We start from the raw sequence: 23,878 nt of genomic DNA, 5'->3' as shown, positions 1-23,878 counted from the left end.
AAGATGGCTGATCCGATTTAAACAAACTTAGGCTTGTTTGAAGGCTACTGTTGAGCCATTGATTAAGTTCTAAGATCTAATGACTGTGACTTATGGTTTCGAAGATATAATAGTATAAGTGACGTAACCGACAAAACGCGTTGTTTTTTTACCGCTCAATTTTTTCTAAGATAGCTGAATCGATTTTTACAAAATTGGGCTCGTTCGAAAGATACTTTTGAATCATTGATCAAGTTCGAAGATCAAATGGCTGTCACTTCCGATTCCGGATATATAATGGCATAAGTGACGTTATCGATTGAACGCACTTTATTTCTTATCACTTAATTTTATGATGGCTGAACTGATTTGTGGCCATTAATCAAGTTCAAAGATCAAATGGCTGTGATTTCTGGTTCCGGAGATATGGTGGTATAAGTGACGCAACCAACTAAACGCGCTTTTTCTTTCCGTTAGATTTTGCTATTTTAGTACAGTAACATAAAGAAAATTCATCATCATTTCAACCGTTTGATAGAGTGCTCATACAACTCTTACAATAAAATTTCATAATTTATGGGAGTGAGAATATCAGTTAAAATTTGATTTAAATATACATATATTACCGCGCTAGTCAGGAAATATCTAAAAAAAAATAAAAAAGATTTTCAGATTAAATTAAGATTTTTATATTGATTATGATTCTTGATTCTTAACGATGGCTCAAACAAAACAGTCCATTCCAAATTTTAGAGACATCTGTATTGAATTTAGGAGATATTCGCATGTAATAATCTGAATAATACCGATAATTCAGAGATCAAATCTGGAATTGTGACTTATAGTTAACTGTCGATAATAATTTAGCAGGGCCCATGATAGAAAAATAAACAATAAAAGAAGCCAGTTGGCTTATCTTGTCTTCGGAAAAACCTAATCCATTAAAATTTCTTTCGATTATCTCGATTAATCGATCGATAGTCGGGTATTCCAAGACACATCAAAAGAATTTTAAGTTTGACATATGCATGTAGCTAAGAGCGATGAATTTATTTTTATCACCGGATCTGCAATTAAATGTGAAGTGATAAATGTGATCTGTGAAGATTTTATTCGACCACACGTGTTTGGTAAAGCAATTACTAAACCATGCTTAAATTAGACAGGCAAATAAACATGATACATGAATCTATTCGTTATATGAAATGAACACATTTGCTAGAGCTGGATCATCTGCTCTTAATTTCAGATCATAATTTGCAAGCCTCTCATGTTGATATCTGATCAAAAATTGTAAACTCAATTTTCAGACAAGGTACTCAACCGTAGGCGCTAATCGTGGTTACATAATTTGTGCAGCCTACGAAAAGCGCATTCCCTACGCCACTGCTCACAATAGAAAATAGCCCCTGCCTTGTTTCGTGGATGTATCTATCATCTCTAACAAGTTTCTCTACTTCAAACTCAGACTGGTTGACCGACTGTCCAATCATGCCCGGCTCATCCCATTATACAAAGTTCAGATTGTGTTTGGCTCAACTATTCCATGATTCGGTAGCTATCAACTGCTATAAACATCGAAGATCCCACTCTATCCACTATTTTCGGTGTAACCTACAAACTACTATGTTGTTTTGAGTTCACCATTATGCTTATATGCGTAAATCTGTAGGAGATGTGAGGACAATTTGTTAGACAGGCAGTGGTTTCAATGGTAGAATTGGACAAAAACCTGTTCGACTCTCTGTAAAACACAACTCATTAAGATATTCTTCGTTGAAGTATGTGGATAATTCGCCTATAAACTTAGTTCAGTGTGAGTTTAAAGATATGAGACGATTAGTTTAATCCGACACTTTTGGCCTCTGCGGTACAGTAGGGCTTTGCCCAGAAGCTGTGTATCATATATTTGCAGCATCAAGTTTTATGAAGGCCGATTATATTTGACAAACCGTGAGAAGAGGAGTTAATTTTAATATCACACGTATTTTCCAATCGCTTATTAGATCTGGGAAATATCTTGATTTGCTTGAGGTGATGCAATATACAATCAGATTCGATCATTATGAAATTTAATAAATTACGCATGGTATCTTTCATGAGTTCCATGAATTTTCACAGAAAATCAACTTCACCTTGTTGACCCTTATTACAACCTGCAGGCCCCGACAGAGTGTCGTTTTACCCAAGCTTGGCGGTTATGGTAATTTAAAATGACTATCCTACGATAGCCCGAACTCGTTCACTTTTCCGGCACTTTAACGACGACACTCTAAGAGGGCTACAGACTGGGATTCGATCGTTTTGAGTAGAAATACGAACAAATCTTAGGTAGTCAATCGCCAGCAAAGCTCGGACTTTGTTTTAGACGGTAGATTTATGATTTTAGTTCATGAGTCGCAGCGGTAAATCCAAAATGCTACGGTGCAAAACCGACTCATCAATAATTAAGCTCAAACTGTCGATATCTTCCGGGTTGCAGGACTAAGTTTGAGTCGCAATGGGGTGCCTTAATTCAATCGGTCTCGAAACGCTTCGTAACCAGCCCATAATAATCGATTATTGTAGTTCGAAGCATCGTGTGAAATTATTTAGCATGCAAATCGATTGGAACCGGTAAGCTTTTAGAATCGCTTCGTCCAGCACGAGCTCATTCAGTTTGAATTTTCCACGATTTGCGTGGTTGACATTTAGCAACAATTATAGTTGGCTCTTCTAATGAAGTGGTGTATCGGAATCTCCAGCCAGGAACTCGTGTTTGAAGGTTTAAAACGAAGCATATTATTTTACATCGGATCATACTTGTGAGCATATCCGGTTAGTCGTGATTAAAGCATGTAAAGATAAAACTTTGCATCATTGAGTTTTGGCATTTTGAGTGTTAATTGATGTTAGGTGTTGGTCGCTGACCAGGTGTTAATTTCATTGACGCATTCACGACAATTGATGCTTTTTATGGAAGGTTAGTGATTACGTTACTTGTTAACAGGGACAACTTTAAGTTAGATGCAGCTGCATGTTACCATGACCCAAATTTGAAAGATTATCTAATTGAAAATGAAATTACACATTGTTAGCCGTGATACTATATCATGCTAACATTAAAGTTGAATAGGAAAACGCTATGATCGCACGGAAAGAAATGAATTGGCTCTTCGTTTGATTCATGTTTTTGTTTTAAGGTGAGATACATTCAACCGCAAAATTTCGAAAACAATGAATTAGTTATTATTCAGTATTTGTTTTGCAAAACTATTTCTTATATTCAGAGGAATTTTAATTCTGAATGAAATTCTAGTTAACAGCTGATAATTAAGGCAAGTTTTCGACTATTTCATTTCCTAATAAGATTTTGAAATTTTTTTCTATACGCTCCCTTTACTCGGAAATGGCTTAACCGATTATAGCAAGTATAGGCTCATTTGAAAGCTATTATTGGATTGCATATCAAATTCGAAGATCAAATGGCTGACACTTTCAATTCTGATGATATGATCGTAGATGTGACGGAACCGACAAACCGCATTTTTTCTATGCGCTCTATTTCTTCGGCGAAGGAAGAACCAACTTCAATAGAGTTAGGCTCATTTAAAAGCTACTATTAGATCTTTGATCTATTTCGTTGATCATATGACTAACTATTCCGGTTCTGGAGATATAATTGCACAACCGACAAATAGCACTTTTTCTATTCACACAAATTTATCTGATTTTATCAATGATCAATGTTTTCAAAATATAAAACAAAAAAATTAAGAAAATTGATCAAAACTTCATTGGAATCGATATAATGGTCAGTGTAATATAAAGGTTGAAGATGATTTCAAGCGAATGTTGGCCATGGCTTCGCTTTAGATGGCCCATGCACAAGGTCCAATTTCGGCACACTTTCTCCCGGGTTGTCGGTTCAATGCATGCATAGGGCACTGGTCTTACAAGCCAGTTGTCATATGTAAGCCCCAACTTGAAAGGATTCTTAGTGTCGGTAGAATCGTAGTACTAGCCATGATATGATTCTGTATGCTATGAATCGGCTGCGAAGTCTGTTGAAACAGAAAGGCCAAATTCCACAAAAGGAATGTAATGCCAAGACTTTGCATTGCTCTCCAACATATCGGCCGGTATTTCACGATTAAACGCTTTAATATTGGCTTTCAACGCGTCAATCGTTGCTGATTTATCCTTGTAGACATGAGCCTTAACATGGTCTCACAACAAATAGTTCAAAACGTGAGATAAACTGACACCGAAGGCGGCTCTCAATTTGGGCATTGTTTCACGTGCCGTGTGGGATGTTGCACCGTCTTGTTGGAACCACATGTCAGGCATGTCCGATTCATCCATTTTGGGCTAAAATAAAATCGTCAATCATCACACAGTAGCGCTCGCCATTCACAGTAACGCCCGTTATCACCTTTGAAGAAGAAAAGCCCGATGATCCACACCAAACAGTGACAGGCCCATAATCCACACCAAACAGTGACTGTTTTTAGATGCATTGGTAGCTCTTCCAATGCTTCTGGCTGGTTTTCACTCCAGATGCGACAATTTTGTTTATTGACATATCCATTCATCCAGGAATGAGCTTTTTTCGATTTTCTTCCAATTTTTTCAGCACCCATTCATTAAAGGTTAGATGTACTAAGTCGATTCATGGTTAAATCATAGACAAAACTCAACAAGTTTGAAGATAACACATGACGCGATCCACGCGTGATCTGTCATGAACAGTGTTGCCAAAAAGATACAACAAAAATCACCCTGTTTTATTTTCAATATATTGGGCATGAGGAATGTTGCCGAATATATGACGTAAGCTCTGAAGCATTCTTTTGTTATCTACCCGAATCAATCTGAATGAATTTGTATCGAAAATGGACTCAAATTCAAGTCAGAAACTATCTTAATAAAAACCTTTTTTAATCCACCTAGTGGTGTTATGATGCCTTTCTCATATTACTTATGTTTTCAAAAACATCACTAGAAGATCCTGTCAAAAAATTTTTTGTTCAAACTTGAATAAATTCAAAAACTTTTTATGGTATAAGCTACCATCTCCTTTTCAATTTGTAAACAGTTATGTCAAGTTAATTAAGATTTAAATGTGGCCAGGCGGTGGCGTGTCCTTCGTCCGTTCCAGTACCGATGCGTACCGGTTTTGAATAATTTTGTATGACAGTTTGAAAGTTTTGATATTCAATGCCCTATAATTTCAGAATTTTTTTAAGCATTAAGAGCTTCAATTTGAATTATTTGTGATTTGTGAAACTCGGTTTAACCGTTGCTGGGAAACCGAGGTGAGTTCCGTTTTTGGAACTTTTCTTCACTATTACCGGTGCGTTTGGAAGCGGAAACCAGTTCAGTCCCACAGTAGATTTATATATCCACTAACTAAAAGGGGTTGCTAACTAGATGAATTTACCAGTAAATTTTATGCAAATGTGCACCTCGTATGGCGAAATGGCGCTTGTTTAAAGATACTCATGAAATAGAAAATTTTTAATAATCGCGCTGTAATACCGGAACCGGAAGTCGAATCTGGATCAACTTTTCGGGGGCTTTTAAAGTATATTCAAGACCTTTCATTTGCATCTTAGTTTGTAAAAAATACTTTGAGAAATTTCCCAGAAAATGGAATGCGCATTTCCTCATAGATTTACAAATATTACCTTATAATTCCGGAACCGGAAGTCGCATAATCATACAATTCAATTGCGATCTATGGGACCACTAGACCTTTGAATCTATACCAGATCTCACCGTTTCATGAATTGTTGAGAGTGCGTATCCCCGCATAGGAAAGACTTGAATGTATTTCACATCTTGCAATTTTAATTCGAATATTATTCGCATTCACGTCAACCCGGTTATGTCACAGACATTAACCATTTGTCTTTTAATGGTTATCTATTCAACAAACTTTTTACTTTCGATGCCGGTCAGAAAGTGTAAGAATGTAAAAAAACACATGCTGAGATAGCATGAAACTGACATGTTTTCCTTTTCGTAAATTTGAAGAAATTTATAAATGAATAAATTTTGATTGAAGAAAATATCGTGATCAGTTCTTTGCGATCGATTTATTGGTTGTAAAGAAAATCAAACTGCTGGAATACTTTGATACTAAATAATGTTGAGAACATTTTACTTGAATGTGTAAGATCAGTAGAATAAGGATTTAGATAATTGCATCTCCTGCAATCTTTGTGTGGCATCAAATCAGGGCTTACGTGAATAAAAAACTTTCCCACATGACTAGTTTTGAGACCATGATAAAGAAAAACGCATCAAAAGATTGTGATCGAAATATGCCTACGATGATTTTAATAGAAGATATTATTGTATATAAAATTTAAATTGGTATACAATTACATTTCATTTTGCAAATTCAACTAAAATAGTTATTGAAAGATACTGCATTACGTCGATGCTACAAAATTACAGCTTGTTTATTGAGTATAAAGTCAACTGAAGAATAAAAATTCAACGAAGAAATTATCACTTTTTAAAGAATTGTTTCCAATACATCTCGTTAGCAATTGTTGGATTTTTAGTGGTACAAAATAATTACCAACTAATTGGTTAAAGCAGGGTATAAATAGATGAATATAAACATATATCAATAACCAACTAAATTCAGGAAGCCAACTATTCTTATCTTTAAAAAGCTAATTTCGATCTGTCCGAGTAAATTTTCGTGAGAGATGTGAAGATGTAAAGATCAGAGATGCCATTTATACAGATTTATTACAGATTTCTTAAATTTAATACAGATATATACCGATTTCACCAAAAGTATTAAGGAAAAAATTGAACTATCTATTAGTATTTGAGCTATCTATTAGTATTTAATTGCAATGACGAGATAACCGTTTAGGAATCAATGTGCAAATCACTTTTTAAAATATATATTTTTTGTGCAGATATTTAATGAAGAACACTGAAATCCATTTATATTAAAATTTGTAACTAAATTGAACTTAAAAGTTAGACAAGTCTTGGCATCATGAAATATTATTGCCAGACTGACAGTTGTATTACCTGACTTGACGTTGCATATTGGGTTTTGGAAATCCATCTTAACTTATGAAGTGAACATTTTTAAATTAGACAAGTATATGGCACCATAATTCAATTGTTGTTGATAGGAATAAACTATAAAATTTCGTCGATGAATATAATATAAGATATGAAATTTAATCTACCACTCTATAACCATAATCTATTGGAATAACACCTTTTAACATAATTGTATTGTAGAAATTTCATTTTATTAGCGAATACAGATAAATACAGATATTTTATACGAATCAATACAGATTTTCTATGAAAATATCTGGCATCTCTGGTAAAGATAGAAATTGGTACTTATTTTCCCTTAACTGGGAGCAAAATGACAATAAATATAAGACTCTGTTTCGCTGAGTGAGTGTCAGAAGGCAGTCATGTTAGGCCGTTTATGCATTTGCTGTATTTACTTCTTTCTTTGCGCTGACTGAAGCTAGATTTTGCTCACAACTTAATGTTAAATTTAACACAACTTCTATGATGCGCTGGTTTTGTTGCTGAATCCAGGTTACCCTCGTCGACATTTGTTAGAATAATATGTTAAATATCAACTTACCTGTGGGTTCTGCGAAAACCAAAACAGAGCCCTAATAAGACCATCAAATCGCAAACAAAAAACCAAAAATCATTCACAGTCACTCCTGGAAGTTCTACTTTGACAGCTATCAACGAATAGAAAGGTTAGATCCTTTTAAGCATTAGAAAAACAGCAACAGTCACTTGATTTTCTTTTGCTGTTCGCAGCAGGGTAAATAACACTGATTTTTGTTAAAAGAGAAAACCTGACAATGCTTCATCCCAACGCTAATATTGACTGAAGGTTACCCAATCTTTATTTGGCGGTTAAAAAAGGTTAAAGGTAGATATTTGTTTGGATCTTGTTGTTCACGTTTTCGCGATAGGATGGCATTCTCCATTTTCTACTTACGACAAAGGATGAGACGACCTTTTTGTTCCTCTAGGAAATCGCTGGAAGTCTTTATTTATTCAGATATATAGGAAAGCAAATGCAAGTTTTTGTTTAAATTTTATTTTTGTTTGAGGATACAATGTTATCGGGCGCTACACTACCTAGTCCGAATCTTGTTATTGTTTACCAGGCTGTAGAGGAAGTAATAACTTAGCCTCAAAGGAAATATCAAATATGCGATGAATTGATTGTTGTGATTATAAGCGTGAAATTATAAATCTGACAATACCCGAAAACAACAAGCTACCAAATGTATTTGAGTACATTGCTTCTACTAGGGGCGTTCCGCTCGAAAAGTTAATTCCAGGTTAACGAGGACTAGTTGTTTTCATATAGTTCCATGCAAACTAATTGACTTCTACATGAGGGCGGATCGAAGTTTTGTAAAACTCTACAAGAAGACACGCGTAAGTTATTTAATCAAACTAAAAATATGGGTCTATGTTGTTTATGAACAGTCCCTTGACATTAATCTTCACTTCTTTCGTTTTCTTTCGGCCTGATACGAAGTCAAGTCTGTTTAAATAACTATTAATAAATTTTTACCTTCAGGGTAATTCCGGAAATAGGTAGCAAGTTATCAGACTATACTCTGTGGCAAGTAATATAGTAATAATATACTCTAATTTAGGTGAAATTTTGCGCACGTCTGCAATATGGCAAACGATTTGTTTTTGCACGTCCAATTACTTCATGGAAAAATGAAATATTTAGTCATAAAATTCGAAGAGAGCTAAAATGTTTGTTGAATTATGTCATTAATTTCAAATCGTTTTATCAGCTTGGAAACTGTTAATTGTACAAAAAATGGTACCCAAGAAGAAGTTGAATGATTATGTAATATAACAGGACAAAGCGAAATTACGAACCAATAAAACGAAAAAAAAATATCACAGAAACATACTATGTTTACTATTTTTTGCTTACTGCGGTAAGTCTTGAAATTAGAAATTTGTCAGTAATACTTACAATTAACACCAATAGAAATCCATACGCGCACGAATAAAGGTTTTCAAAATTCAATAAAGGTTAAATTTTAAATTTTGCTATTATCAATATAGGGAGCTAACTACTATCACCTAGTCGGCTGTTCGCTTCAATCTTACAAAACATTTCACTAAGTTCCGGGAAGAAATCATCATTATCTTGCCTATTACAGAATTTTTCAACTACAATGATTGGAACACTTCCAACACGAATTCTACTCACATTTTATTCCCATGTCGTGAATCAGAGTTACATATTTTTCAGTATTCTACTACGCATTTTGCAAAAAATACTGCTTTTATACAGATTTACAAGAAATTTGTTTTTTTTCACCAATACGAGTAATATTACAGAAAGTTCTTCCTGTTCAATCATATGATGATAGAGGAACGTAATCAATCGGCTCGACAATCGGACCGATTTCGGCCGACAAATTTCACTGGGTTAAATGATTGAAAACCTGCGCAATTTGAATTCAGTTGAATTTATTACCTGATGAACTTTCAGAATGCATCCAAAGTTTGTAGTATTGTAAAGTTTTCTTCTGATTCAATACACTCATGTGCTTTATTGCCATCAGTTACTCTTTCTCTAGACAGATTTTTGCAGGTTCTATATATTAAATATGTAATGTACACTGAAAATTGTATCAGACTTTTTCTACAAACAATGAGAGATAAATTTACACCAAAAATTTCTTTTTCGATAATTTTGTATACTCTCGTTCATTATTAAAAAGGGTGAAACTTTCTTTTTCGACTGGGATGTTTTCTCCTAAATGTATTTAGATATTTAAATGAGTTCAATAAACAAATAATTTATTCTGGACATCTTCATAATCTGCAAAATGACTTATGATTTTGAATGCTTGAGAAATTCAACATAAATCCATTTCTCATCTCCCGTGTCGAACCGGTGCAGAAAACTTTTTGTTTCATGCCAAGAGAGCTCATCGTTTTTCACTTTTGCTGCTATGTATCATTCGGCTCATGAGGAACCCATTTTCCCATTTTTTGGGTATTGTCTTCGGTTAGCAATCCTCTCAGTTCGGCATCTTATTTTTTTGTGTTGACCTGATTCAACATTCAAAAGTCATGACCGATAGAGTTCTTCGTAACCTTCAGCCAGAATTCAAAGAAATTCCGCAGTACATTTTTTTATAAGCAAAGTAATGTATCAATACTTCACGCAAAGGTTCCTCATTTGGTAAGAGTTTTGACATGTTCATTTCCATAACTGTCATTTACTAAATTGCCATTGACAAAACGGCAATGATTTTTTAGAACGGTATGCTACAGAAAAAAAAAATTGTGCAATTTTTTTATCGACTGTGAGCTAATATCTGTTTGCATCACGTATTTTCAATGAAAAAAATACAATCCAACAGCCTCATCTTCGTTTTTAACTGTCCATGTCGTAACAAACAAACGTATAAAGATGAAGCATTTTTGTCCCTCACTGCAACAAAAGAGGGTATCAATGCCAATGTCACTAATTCCTCTACGGCAAGATGAAACCAATTTTACGTCTGCAAAGTGAATTTCAATTGTCATTATTTCTTCGATAAAATGCAAATCAGTGAAACTTTTGGCATAAAGCTTGTCTAAAATATGATAATTCAAAGTAATTACGCTCCAGAGTCTTCAAAGAAAACTACTATAGATACGAACTCGTTTTCGACCATTTTGCGTCAATGAAAATGACTTCGATTAGCTCTATGGCGGAGAGATCTCATGGAAAAATTCCGCAATTTCAATCAGCTATCAAGTCCGTTGAAACAGAATTGTAAAATTCCACAAAAGGAATGTAACACCAAAATTTTGCTTTTTGGAAATTTATTCGTGTATAATCATGGAAAATTGAGTTCTATATCAATTGGAATATATGCGCATATAGTCAAACAAATTAAAATTGATCATTTACAAAACAGAAAATTTAACAAGATGGATTGTAGATCTACTCATCGTAGCTGAGGCAACAGTTAGAGGTTGTACGTGGCAATTCACCAAGTGATTATGTTAATCTGAAAAGAAGACTTACGTTTTGATTAATTCGATTGATTTGTCTGATTAAAACGAAAGACAACTTGGATTGGATGATACTTATTTCATAGATGTATGTGTGATGGAATCATCTTACCTGTCCTAAAGAAGAGAAGAACTCGTGCTGACGTGATCGGCATTCCAAAAATCTTTATTTTCAATGTCCAAATGAATAATCTTTGCTTTATTTAGCATATATTGTAGCAATGGAATTTGGAATGGGATGAGTTTTGCCTCATTTTAATGACTCATGTGGTCCAAATGATGAGCGTTCGAGTTGATGCGACTCTTACATCATTGCGACGCTCTCATTAGCACAACTCGTCTAATTTCCAGTTAGGGGCCGTGACATAGATTAAATTTTTGCACTTCAAAAGTCGAAATTATCCGGTCCAAGCGTTTCAGATGAATTGAGTTTACTTGTCCCCCACGCAGGAGCTTCGAGCGATGTGCTTGCATTTGCATATCCTATTATTCCGATGAGCTAACTTAGTGCGGGCAGATGCCTAACTGACCAATAAGTCACCTGACTGTTGGCTTCGTTTCATTGGACCGTACCTACATATCAGCCGGTTTGGCTTTCTTTGGATATGAACAAATAAACCCAAACTAGTCAAGGCTTCTTCTTCACTCTCTCGCTGCCTGAGCATTCAATGTATGTTCGTCTGCAGAAGTTTTGTGGAATCCTCTTGTCTCTAGCCGATATTGATTGGTCGTTACTCACACTCGAACCAGAGTGCGGTGACACTTTGACCCGGCGGCAAACTTAGGGCGTTTGGCGCGAAAACGTTAGCAGCGAGAATCTACCGATGAAGTTAATCTTGACATAATCCAACAACTCGTTTATCTTTCTTTGAAGTGCCTTTCCATGCTAGTCAAGTAAGGGCAAAGATGATGCATTCAGGCTTGGGTAATCCTGCAAATTGGTGTGAATTTTTGCAGACACGTTTGTTTTTAGTTAGATTCCGAAATACGTGTATTACGCCGGACGGGTCCTGATTGTTATTAAATGTTTTTGTGATTTTGATGATTGTTTAAGGTTTATTTTTCTTCTTTATGTAAGGTGATGAAATATAGAAAAGGTAGGTAAATTGCAGCCTCTGCCAAAAAAACCTTAGAACTTAAGAAGTCATAGACTTACTTGCTTACGTTCCATCGCAGCAGCTAACTAAGAATATACGAGCTGTACGAAACTCTTTTAGAGACGCGTCAACCAAATGTCTGACATCAAGCTCGACTAAATACGTTCTCTAATCGTCAAGCATAGACGTTTTTTGACATTGAAGATGTTTGATATTTATGTTACCGTTAGAGCCACTTATTGTCAATAAAATAAGAATCGTTCTTTTACAGCGTTCTGAAGCGTTCACCGAAGCGAAACCTAACGAAACCCATAAGTTTTCCAACAATCGTAGAAGAACGGTACTCGTCAAAGGCTCGCCATCATTAGCTGACAAGTCTGTGGTACCTGTTCGCACAAATGTCAAGTGCCACCTGATAGAGTCAAGCAGACAGTACATGCGTGCGGATAATTTATTGCTATAGTATGGTAACCTTTCGAATTTAATGTAATCGCAAAACGAGCCGTTTGTACAGCGTAACGTCGCCGTCATCCTCGGCAGATGAATGTGTCGGGTGAGTGGAAATAAAACGGAATACTGCGAAAAAATGTAGTGGAACAAGCTGCAAATTCTGCGCCATATCTGATCAATCTGAACTACGCAGTCCCTTGCAGTCTTGTCTCTCCTATTGATTTATATGTGCTTGCAAATTAGTAGTGATCTAATTCGGGGGATTTCATTATGAATAATCTGAACGGGACTTTCAACGATTATGGAGCTAGTGTGCAAATGCTAATCAACGTGCTTTGGGAGGGTTTGTTTGCACGTGGGGGCATACATATCGGAATGAAATTTGCCGATGCACGCCGAATCAAGAAAGCCGATGAACTTTACCATTCGGGCAAATGAACGAATGATAAGATTTTCCAATGGAATAAATTCATAAATTTATATTAAATTTCGTTTTCTACAGGGGTGCTACCGTCCTACCGGTATAGGACATACATACATAATATTGTCCAAGTAAAAAGGTACGAAAAAATGCTTGGTTTGCTCAAAAATTTCCCTTTGTACTTTTTTTTTTATTGTTTTCAAGTTTGTATAACAAAACATCAAGGTAAGAAATTTTAACAAATTTTTTTTTATTTAATAGTAACATATTTGAAGGCACACTGCTTAAGCTCTAAGATGCCAAGGACATTTTCTAATTTTAAGGCCATCGTCCAAGTACCATGCGCGCGGGTGGTTTTAGGAAATTTTCGATGGAAATTTCGAAAAATTTGACAAAACCAAAAACATACAGACCTTTGAAATACTTTTATCTATCTACAGGGTGAAAATGACTGGAAAATTCGGAGGATTTTACGAGTCTTATCAAGAATAGCGCTGAAAAAATGAGCTTTTTTTGTAATTTTTCACAATTATTTGAAAAAATAAAGCGATGACATAAACTTTTTTTTTCAAATAAACTTTATTATGGATACACAGATTACATTCGGACACATTTTTGGAAAACCTTTTCACGCTTTTCATAGAAAATCCACGAATTTCAAAAATTCGTAAGATGGGAAGTATAGAGAAGTAATTTTGTGGAAAACGGGGTGAAAAAGGGGGTATGAGAACGAATGACTAAAAACGATAAAGATCTAATTAGTTGACAGAAATTAGAATTAACTAATCAATCAATTAACAGTTCCAATTACAGCACAGAACACGTTATGCCGTTTTACCCAACTTATTCTTTTGTTATAAATGTTGATTGAACTTTGATCTGATGTCGTATCCTGCCAAAATTTGCACAAAAATTTAAATGTATTGAGTTTAACGACTGTGAACTGCAATATATAAGTTAGTTTCAGCTTATCTAGTCTAGTGAAATAGAAAAAACCACTGGTTGTTTCAATGTCCAATAGCACTGGTGATTTATTTAACCTTTTTCAAGCATTCCATAAAAGTTTAACATCTTATATACTACAACCGTAAATTACAGTGAGATCTGCTGGCTCTGTTCGATACATTGCACTCGCTTCGAGTTTTTGTGTTGTTATTATAGCAGTATTACTCTAATAATTGTCTCTACTCTATAATTGCTTAACTACGGTATTGATTTTTAGAGCCGAGACAAAGATATTGTATTTGATTTTATCACATGGCTTACCGTAGTGTGGCGTATGTGGCCATCTGAATGTCATAGGTAACAAGTGATTTGCACGGAATTCTTGTATCTTGACCGAAAATCACATAAGAAGGTATAGGCCTCTTCAAGTGTATGCGTAATAAACGTATGCCATTAGGAATACCGGGTAAAAAATTCTTCCACTTTTCTTTTTCGCTAGAGGGAATCTCTCCGTATTGGGACATAGTTTTGCGAATATATGAATCGGTGACGCTTGAGGGAAGATCATGCACACGCACTTCTATAGCACTATCTTCCATATATACTGGAATGTTGTACTTAATGTTCTCGTGCTCCACATAGTGCACATTGTTATTGTCTTTTGTGAATTGAATTGCATCCAACTCTTTATAAAACTGGATGTAAACATCATTATTCGTCTTATTGCATTGAAGTAAATGCACACGTTTAATGTCAAGATGCATTTGCTCCTTAAGCAAACCTTCAAGTTCTCGTATCGAAGGTCGAATTTTGCACTGCCTGAAGTCAACAACAATTGTATTCTTTCGTGTCGGCAGTAGCTTTTGTTCGTTTGGTTCACTCATTTCGAGGTCGTTCTATTGTTCACTACACAATACTGTACTTGGTTTTTTCTGTCCCGAACGTAAGCGGTTTTGTTATATCGACTGACTTGGACTTATGTATAACATTCTTTCAAACGAAAGACCGGGGACAAATTTTCCAAAATGTCAACCCTTCAACTGACATATTGATGGAATTCAAGTGGTTTTATTGATTCTAATTTTGTTTGATTTTTAAAGCAACCGCTCCACCGAAAAAATTGGAAAAAATTCTAAGATTTTATAAATGTCTCATATATAATACTTTGTTGTTCTTCATAATAATTTTCGTCAATACTCAAAAGAATAGCCGGAATCAGTTTATGTGGCCGTCTATTGACAATGGCTACCGATTGAAGTAGTTTTGAGGCTAGTTTACAATATTTTTTAAGTTTCTTGTTTTGCCACTTTAATAATGGTATACAATTTTTAATACACTTTATCCCATAATGCCGGAACCCGATGAAATTCCGTATAGGACAGCGATTCGTTTCCATAGGGTTAAACAAGGAGGAGCGACCTTGTTTTTGCTCGCAACCAATTTCCACAAAAAAGAGTTTTCGAGATAGATAGTGTACAGACTGATTTTTCCGCCAAATACAGATTTTTGAAAAAAATAGTTGGTAATTCTGGTATGGGATCACTAGACCTTTCATTTGAACTTTAGTTTGTGAAAATCGATAAAAACATCATTGAGAAAAGTGAGTAAGATACCTTTGGGAAAACATGATCACTATTTCCGGAATCGGGAACCGGAAACCAGGAATCGATTTCTTTGACCATCTACTGAGTAGTTTTGAGGTCAGTTTAGAAATTTTCTTAGGTTTTTTGTTTCGTCCATTTTCAAAACACTTTACCCTAAAATTCCGGAACCGGAAGTAGGTTCCAAATGAAATTCAGAAGTTTTGTATTTGACCATAAGAACACTCATTTCAATCTAAGTTTGTAAAAAATCGGCCACGCCATCTCTGAGAAAAGTCAGTAAGTAATTTGAAATTGGAATTTTTACACTAATCGTACTGTACTTCCGGAAGTCGGATCAAGATTAAATTCAGGAATTTCTATGGAACCATAAGACCTTTCATTTGAATCTAAGATTGTAAAAATCGGTTACTCCATTTCGGGTTGGTACACATATTTTCAATTTTTGAACATTCTACCTCATACCTCCGGAATCGGAAGTCAGATCCAAACAAAATTCAGGAATTTTTTATGAGACTATAAGAAGTTTCATTTGAAACTAAGATTGTGAAAATCGGTTCATCCATCTCCTAGAAAAGTTAGTGAAAAGATCATTACATACGCACATACGCACATGCCCACATAAACACACACATACAAACACGTAATACAATCCATAATGCGTTTCCATTACAGTCCTACCAGAAGGAAACGCATGGTGTTTAATTCTAGTAGTTATGTACCACACGTTTTCTTATAATTGTACTTTAATGGAGACGCATGATTAAATTTTATTTTAATAAAAATTAAAAGAATGTAAAAAAATGGTTTTCCTATTTAAAAATAATTTGAAACCCAAGCATTTTGACGTGTTCAAAATTTATGTATTTTTCATTGAAAAATTCAGAGTGGTACCAAAATCACAATGCCTACATACAGAGAAAAAAACGTAAAAATAATTAAATTTTGGTTTCATACATCAATTTATTTTATTGAAATGGTGATAAAAGATAATCTGATTTGATATAACAAACATTGCTACTTGAAACTACAAAACATGATAGTTATTTTTTCTGAGTAGATTAGCTTGTTTCAATCAATAAAAAAAATATTGACAAATAATTTTACAGTTAATTCTACTTGAAAAATTAGTTTTAAATGAACGAACTTTAGATAAAGTTAATAATTGAAGCTCTTCAAATTTACTAACTTTTTATTAGAAATAAATTGACTTAAAATTAGTTACTTTAATAAACGCTTTTGTTTGTTGAAACCATACATTTTTGACTGTTCTTAAGATCAACATGATTTCTTTTAAACTATTTTGCAAAGTGATTTTTTATTCCTCTTTTATTTCGATTTATATTCGTTTTAAAATTCAAAAATCAAACTTTTGATTGATGTTGGAAACATTCAAAACATTTAGCCTTTTTGACGCTAAACGACAGAATTATTCTCATAGCACGATCAAACTCTGGTATTGATCTATATGGCGCGTATAAAACATGAATGGAATGGAATGATCGCTTGTAATCTTTTAACCCGTTTGACCGTTTGACCGTTTCTTCTCATATATCGTACACTTTTATTAAACTGTCTTAAACTTATGGGTAAACCAAGGATTGGTCTGCTCCGATTTGGACACATCTTTTATAGTGTAAACCATTTGATTTGCTTTTTTCTTTTTATGCGATATTCACCTAACCAGAGACCATTTTTGTAGATACAGAAAATGAAGATTATAGAATGGTAGTACTCAAGAGAGAGCAAGGGTGTGAATATATAGAACGGAAAAGGAGAGACGTGGCAGGGTCATTTAAGCAAGCAGAAATGTTTTAGTAACTTAACTTTTACCTTCTACCAGAGGAGTCGGACTTAGGCATCTGAACAATGCGAATCGCCCAAGTCTCTGGTATGTCGGAAAGTAGTGATAAAGTTCTTTTACCATTTACTATCCGAACCGGCAAAAGAAAAGTTACTACAAGTTGTCACTTTTTTACTTGCGACGGCCTTATCACACACAATGAGTTCTTCACTGCATGGATGTTTTTTTTTGATTTTTGATTTGCACTGATGGAAAAACAATTCGAATCACAACTGACTGAACTAGAGATTTAGCATAAAAAACGTGATTAATCTACCTAGCAGTGAGATGATACCTTTTTTTATCAATCCGCATGTGTTTTTTTGCATGGATATTCTTAGGTGTATTAGTTCTCATGACATTATTTTAATTATCGTCGTTTCAAACGGCAAATTGAGATTTTAATCACTCATTATGTAATTTCGAATCTGCAAATCGTATCGAATTTCAATCTTAACGTGTGACATTCGATTGAACATTCCATGAGATGTCGAAGTAAGTTCCACTTTAGAGTTTTTCGTCATTATTTATGGTACTTCCAGAGCTGGTATTCAGGACCTAGTATAACCCAAAATGATTTGAATGGCCATAAATTAATACGCCAAACAATTTACATCTTCTATATAGGTATGAATTTTAAAAATTCATCATCTGTAATTCCAGAATCGGATAAAATTCACCAATTTTGTATGGGACCTTAAGTCCTTTAATTTGAATTTTTGTTTTTGAAGTTCGATTTGGCCTTTTTGAAAAAATGATTAAACTTTGAGAAACGATTCGAAACTGGATCCGGAGTTCTAAGATCGGTGTAGCCGAAATCAGATAAATTCACCTGAGGAGTGTGTAGACATCTTTCAGAAATTGTAGTGCGAATTAAAATTTGGGGGTACATTCCGAATCCAAAAAAGAAATCGGATCTGACTAATTTTTATAGGATTTTAAGACCTCTCATTTGAATCATAGATGATTCTTAGATTTCATTTGAATCTTAGATCGGTTCAGCCATCTACGAGAAAAATGAATTGCATTATTTTAATTTCGTTTCACATGTCATCCTGTGGTTCCGAAATCAGAAGTCGGATCCAAATTTGGAAGTATACTAGTTTTCATATGAATCTGAGTTTGTAGAAAACGGTTTAGCCATCTCCAAAAAAATTGAGTGAAATTATTTGTAACACACGCATTTGCTGATCTCGACGAACTGAGTCGTATGGTATATGGAAATTATGTTCTTCCAGCTTTTATTGCTGTAAGTAGTTTAAATCAATATAATTATGGAATTACTTTCAACTCGAAAATGCTGATATCATTTGGTTTACATATGCCATATTCGAACGATTATGTTGCCAAAAACGAACCGTGCTAAAATCGGTCCAAGGCGAATTGTCATGAAAAAGGATGCTGTACACAGTCTTTTGGGCACTTAGAAACAATTGTATGTCACAGTATAAAAATCGTGTTTTCCGTTGCTCCCAAGCATTTCTTTGTCATACAGTGCTCAAAACTTCTACTGCTGGAATAAGGGGAAAAGTCGTTTAAACAAAAATATTCATATCTCCGTTAAAAATGGACGGATTTTAACAAACTATGGCTTGTTGGATAGCTATTACCGTGCGGAATCTAAGTCTAAAAACATATTCTGTTTTCAAGGTCAATTGTGACAGATACTGTCAAAAAACTGAAAATTTTGACATAAAACTCCGTATAACTCAAAAAGTAAACATCCTATCTCAAAACCATTAAATAGCGTTTTGGGTGACGGGGAGACCTTTCATTTGTGACTAGTTTGATCAAAATCGGTCCAGCCATCTCTGAGATCTCGACCTCTTAGTTGACAACATACATACAGACACACACATACACACACACACACACACACACACACACACACACACAGAGACATTTGCTCAGTTCGTCGAGCTGAATCGATTGGTATATGACATTCGGCCCTCCGGGCCTCGGAAAATTTTTCGAAAGTTTGAGCGAATTCTATACCTAATTTTTATATATATAAAAAAGGTAAAAAATAAAAAACTTGCATCCGTTAGTTTTCTATATTTTTGTTTGTATTAAGCATGTATTTTTGTTTGTATTAAGCATGTCGTTTCAATACTAAATCTGAAATAGTTTACTGGCATTGGCTAAATTTTTCTCGAGATATTTGGGCATGAAATTATAGAAAATATTGAAATCTTTGTTTCACAAATATCTATCGTCATGGTCACAGTTGGAGAAAAAGTTTTTATCAATATATTTACAATGCATTTGCTTTGTTGATAATTTCGCTGAGAAATTTATGATGTGGCAGATAGAAGATTTTATTTCCATTTAAGTTTTCGTTACAAATATGTATGTTTATGAGCACTTACTCACCCTGTGTTTCTTAACCGCAAGTGCGAATCTCCTGGCATATCAAAAAAAATTTTAATTTTTTTTTTGTAAAAATCAATTTCATTCTATTTGTCTCCTAGAGACTTTTCCTCAAGCTGTCGTTATGACACCTGGAGGATTTTTGTGGAATCTTAACTACAAAAAAATATTTATTCAGATGATTCGTTTCAAAATTTGATTATCTAAATTTTTCGAACAGAAGAAATACCCATAAGCAACGACACGGTGCATTCCAGCGAAATTACAACTAAATTGAAACGAAATTATGGCACGATTCAGAATCTTAAATTGCGTTCGAATGAACGTCAGGATTTTTTAAATTAGAACGGATCACATTCAACTTTTACTTGAAATTTATATTCGGTCTGCCCATCAAACAACGAAACGAGTGCGATAGATGGGGATAGGATTGAGTGTTATATTCAAAGCGAGATTTTTTAAGTGAGGTCAGCGAGCAGTTCTACCTAATGATCATCAACCGGTACGTGCAAAATATAATGCACGTATTCAGCACTTTTTAATCCGGTTGCTTTCTGGCATAAATGATCATTATCCATATTATCTATGTTGTTTCCAAATTTATTTATTTTTTGCTATATTTGCTTCATATTCTTATCATTTTTGAAAACCTTCCCTGTTTTCAGGAGGTTGCCATTGATAATCGACCTAAATTTTTATATTTTAAATTTTCTGGTGAGCTCTACGGCGCGTCACCTTCGTGGGGCAGAAGGAAGAGCAGCAGGCGCTTCTTCTTTATATGTTTGGCCGTTGATGGTGCTGGTCGTTATGTATGGTTGACTGAATTTACAGCACCCGCAGATCGCTTGCCACATCAAGTATTTCTAGGTAAATTTCCCGATATTCTTCTTCAAGAACTTAACCGGAACATTTGGCAGGACTCTTCGGTGAAAAACTCCAAGCTCCCCAGCTGTTTGTCGTCCGTTTGAATGTTCGTTTCGTCGTCCCTTTTCGATACATTTCAGCTGCATCAACCACTCGAGGTACAGTTTACTGGCGTGGGATTCGATTACTGTATTATGTTTATCGGTTTGGTTAAGCGCCTTCCTTATCTCAAAGACATGAAGCCCGGCTCGCTTCTTTGTCTGCAGTCCGAACCAGCCGGGAGAGTTTACCATCTGGGTTACGTTATGGTTCTTCGCTTTTCTGTTCAAACCAGCTGGGGGCTTTCGTCGTCTGGGTCTCCTGGAACGATTTCACCGGTCAAATTTTCGATTCCCAACTATTTCGCGATTCACCTGTGGGACTGGACTGGATTTTATACGACAACCCCCATAATTTTATCGAAGCACTCTTTGCTGGGAACCACCTCGATATCTTCTTGACAGATCGAGACGAAATTTTGACTTTACTTTTTTTTTACACTCTAAATTCAGCTAAATTGTTTTCATCAATTTTCATCCATGCAACAAAGTTGTACAGAAATGGAAGGGTTGCCAGGGCGACACTTTCCAAAAATTCGCTGTTTTATCGTTCCCCTCGGTCTGTTTCTTGTTGGCAGTGATAGAAGATAAAAAATTGAGCACGAGACAGTTCCATTGTCTTAACAAAAGTCCAAGGTATTTTAAAATTTCTCTCAAGGGTGAAGTTTCCAAAAATTGCAAATCTGTTCGAATGTGGGAAACTAGAGAGAATCGTGAGGCCGGTGTTTTCCATTGAAAAACGTAATTCTACCATACGATTGTAGGTAGGCTCGAGTACTTTAACACACATCGCTTCCCATCGTACCTCAAACTCATGCAGAATCAGGTTTTATTCGTTTTTCCTTTTGACAGAGTTCATTTTGGGTTTATTTGAAGCACAGATAAAAGAATCAACAACTTTACCTAGATTGCAGTATTTAAAATTTAACGATCATCAAGATACGAAAAATAAACTTTAGAGATAAATCAATATCTGAGAGGGGCTCTTCGTCGAAGCTACATTCACCGAGTCGTTAAATACATCGTGATGACGCTATTTGAAAAATATCCTTGAACAACTTTTATTCTGCTCCTGGTTGTTGGCACGGCAATGTAGCAAAGCGAAACGTTTACGGATCGATAGGCGCATCTTCGGAAAACACCAGACACCGGGTGCAGCCGGGGACACGTGTCGCTCGTATCATTCAGTGGTCGCTTTGTTGGGCTAAGGCGGTCACGAGAAAAACGTTTTACCTATCGAAGCGTACGTTTACAATTTAGAAGAGAGAAACAATCTACTAATATTATCATTTTATTTATGGGTATGCTTTGTAATATTCGGAATATTATAAAATTAGTTTTATAACGTAAATAATAAAACCGACAACATCGGTGCCTTCCGGTACCGGATCATTGATGAATGCGCGGTGGTATAAGTACAATGAAACAAGCATTGAAATGTGGTCAGTAGCATGGCTTGGTGGTTACATTGCATTACAATTCTGCTATCGTCCGATCTGGTCATAGGGCTAGCAATAACTGAATGTCAGGCGAATAATCTAGTTAATTAACACAAGCTTATCGTGTTGCCTGGGTACCAGGTGAACCGACTATATGTGTATGAATATGGGGCTTGTGCCAAAGGAACAAGTGGCGCAATATTTCGGTTCTATTTAATTGGACTTCAGAATATCTATAGTTCAGTGGGATTCACGGTTATTTGATGGTAAATCAAATTTTGTATTTATGAACACAATCTGAATATTCAAATTTGTTGACACTTATCGTTACAAGTTTCAGGCTCTATGCTGGCTGATATTGCACTGACCGTTTTAGCGTATACATGTGTTTCTGAAACATTCGCGCAAGAATCGATATATCTGACTTCAATTTATGTAGTTTAACGAATCGTAAATTCAATCAACCGTATGGTCATCGAAAACTTCTTCCCATCTGAAACTTTAGTAGTTATTAGCAATAAGTGCACTTTTCGTTTTGTTGTTTTCCGCTAGCACAATAACATTCATCTGACCACTTTCGTGTTCACACGTAACCAGGGGAGATGAACGGTCATTTAGTTGTTCCAGTTTTGATAATGTTTCCGAATCTTTTTTTCTCTCTCCCTCTCTTCTAGCGCTACCACGCTGCCACCGTACAGGACCGGTAGCAGTCGGTTGCTCCCTTCGACGGGACATTACCGAGAATGAGGAGGACGTTTAATATAAGCTCGTTAGGCGTATTATTGCTCGTTCAGGTAAGTGGATCTTGAGATGTAATACGATAATCCGACGGTGAAAAGTTTATGACGCTTTTGTTCAGTTCGCTTTGCTTTTGTCATACGTTCAAACATTGTTCTTTATGAACCGTTTCGATATATAAATTAAAGGTCAGGAAAGCTCTCAGTGGTGGGGACACAAGTCGATGGGTGAGTGAAGACAAGGGAAGATTTATGAGTTTGACCATTATTCATTCATACGGTAGTAGAGACTTTGTTTTTTTATTCTAATAAAGTTTTGTCATATCTAGATTATATTTAATCTGTTTTTTCTAAGACATGTTAGAAAATTTAGTAATTTGAGCTACTAAACTTCCAAACTTATACAAGCAATTGTTACGAAAATTGCCAACTTGTTACTGCTTGTTGTTCTTTATCTTATTACAATCTGGATATCCTCTGCTGATTTGGTATCATATTATTAACTTTATGAGATATAAATAACAAGACCAGATACAATTTTGATAACATCCATTACGATTAAATGAAATAAAACCAATGAGCAGTCAAAAACCTGTTTTAATCCATCTCGTAGTGTAATGATGCCTTTGTCATATGACTCATATTTATCATAAAAACTTTTATTTGAAACTTAAATACGAACAAGAACGTTTATATGCGTATTAACTTGACAAAACATTCTTGAAATGTTTCATTATAAAATAATACAAAAGAAAAAATATGATTTTGTGTAAATGTTAGACGCTACGGGCTCCCTTGAGTAAATAATTGTTTCCATTGATGTTATAGACAAAATACTTTGAACGCGTTTTTCTCGAAAGCAGGTTTTGAAAGTCCGTGTCCATCGTCATTCAAAAACGTGCTTAATCCACCTAGCAGTGGGATGATACCTTTTTTTATATGTCCGCATGTGTTTTTTGCATAAATATTCTTCGGTGTTTCA

The 23,878-nt window shown here is 35.1% G+C and overlaps 1 protein-coding gene across 2 annotated transcripts in view; it reads left to right on the top strand.

Moving 5' to 3' along the window:
* LOC131427346 (mucin-2) overlaps positions 1-23,878 on the top strand; it is a 96,937-nt gene that overhangs the window by 12,096 nt on the left and 60,963 nt on the right. For both annotated transcript variants that reach the window (XM_058590461.1, XM_058590460.1), the window contains exon 2: positions 22,834-22,953. In XM_058590461.1, the coding sequence (XP_058446444.1) occupies positions 22,903-22,953 (51 nt within the window). In that variant the 5' untranslated portion in view covers positions 22,834-22,902. The remainder of the gene's footprint in view (positions 1-22,833; positions 22,954-23,878) is intronic.

Source organism: Malaya genurostris, chromosome 2, assembly GCF_030247185.1.
Source record: "Malaya genurostris strain Urasoe2022 chromosome 2, Malgen_1.1, whole genome shotgun sequence".
NCBI classification, from domain to species: Eukaryota; Metazoa; Arthropoda; class Insecta; order Diptera; family Culicidae; genus Malaya; species Malaya genurostris.
The sequence above is the reverse complement of the archived record's forward strand: the minus strand, read 5'-3'. Positions and strand labels throughout refer to the sequence as shown.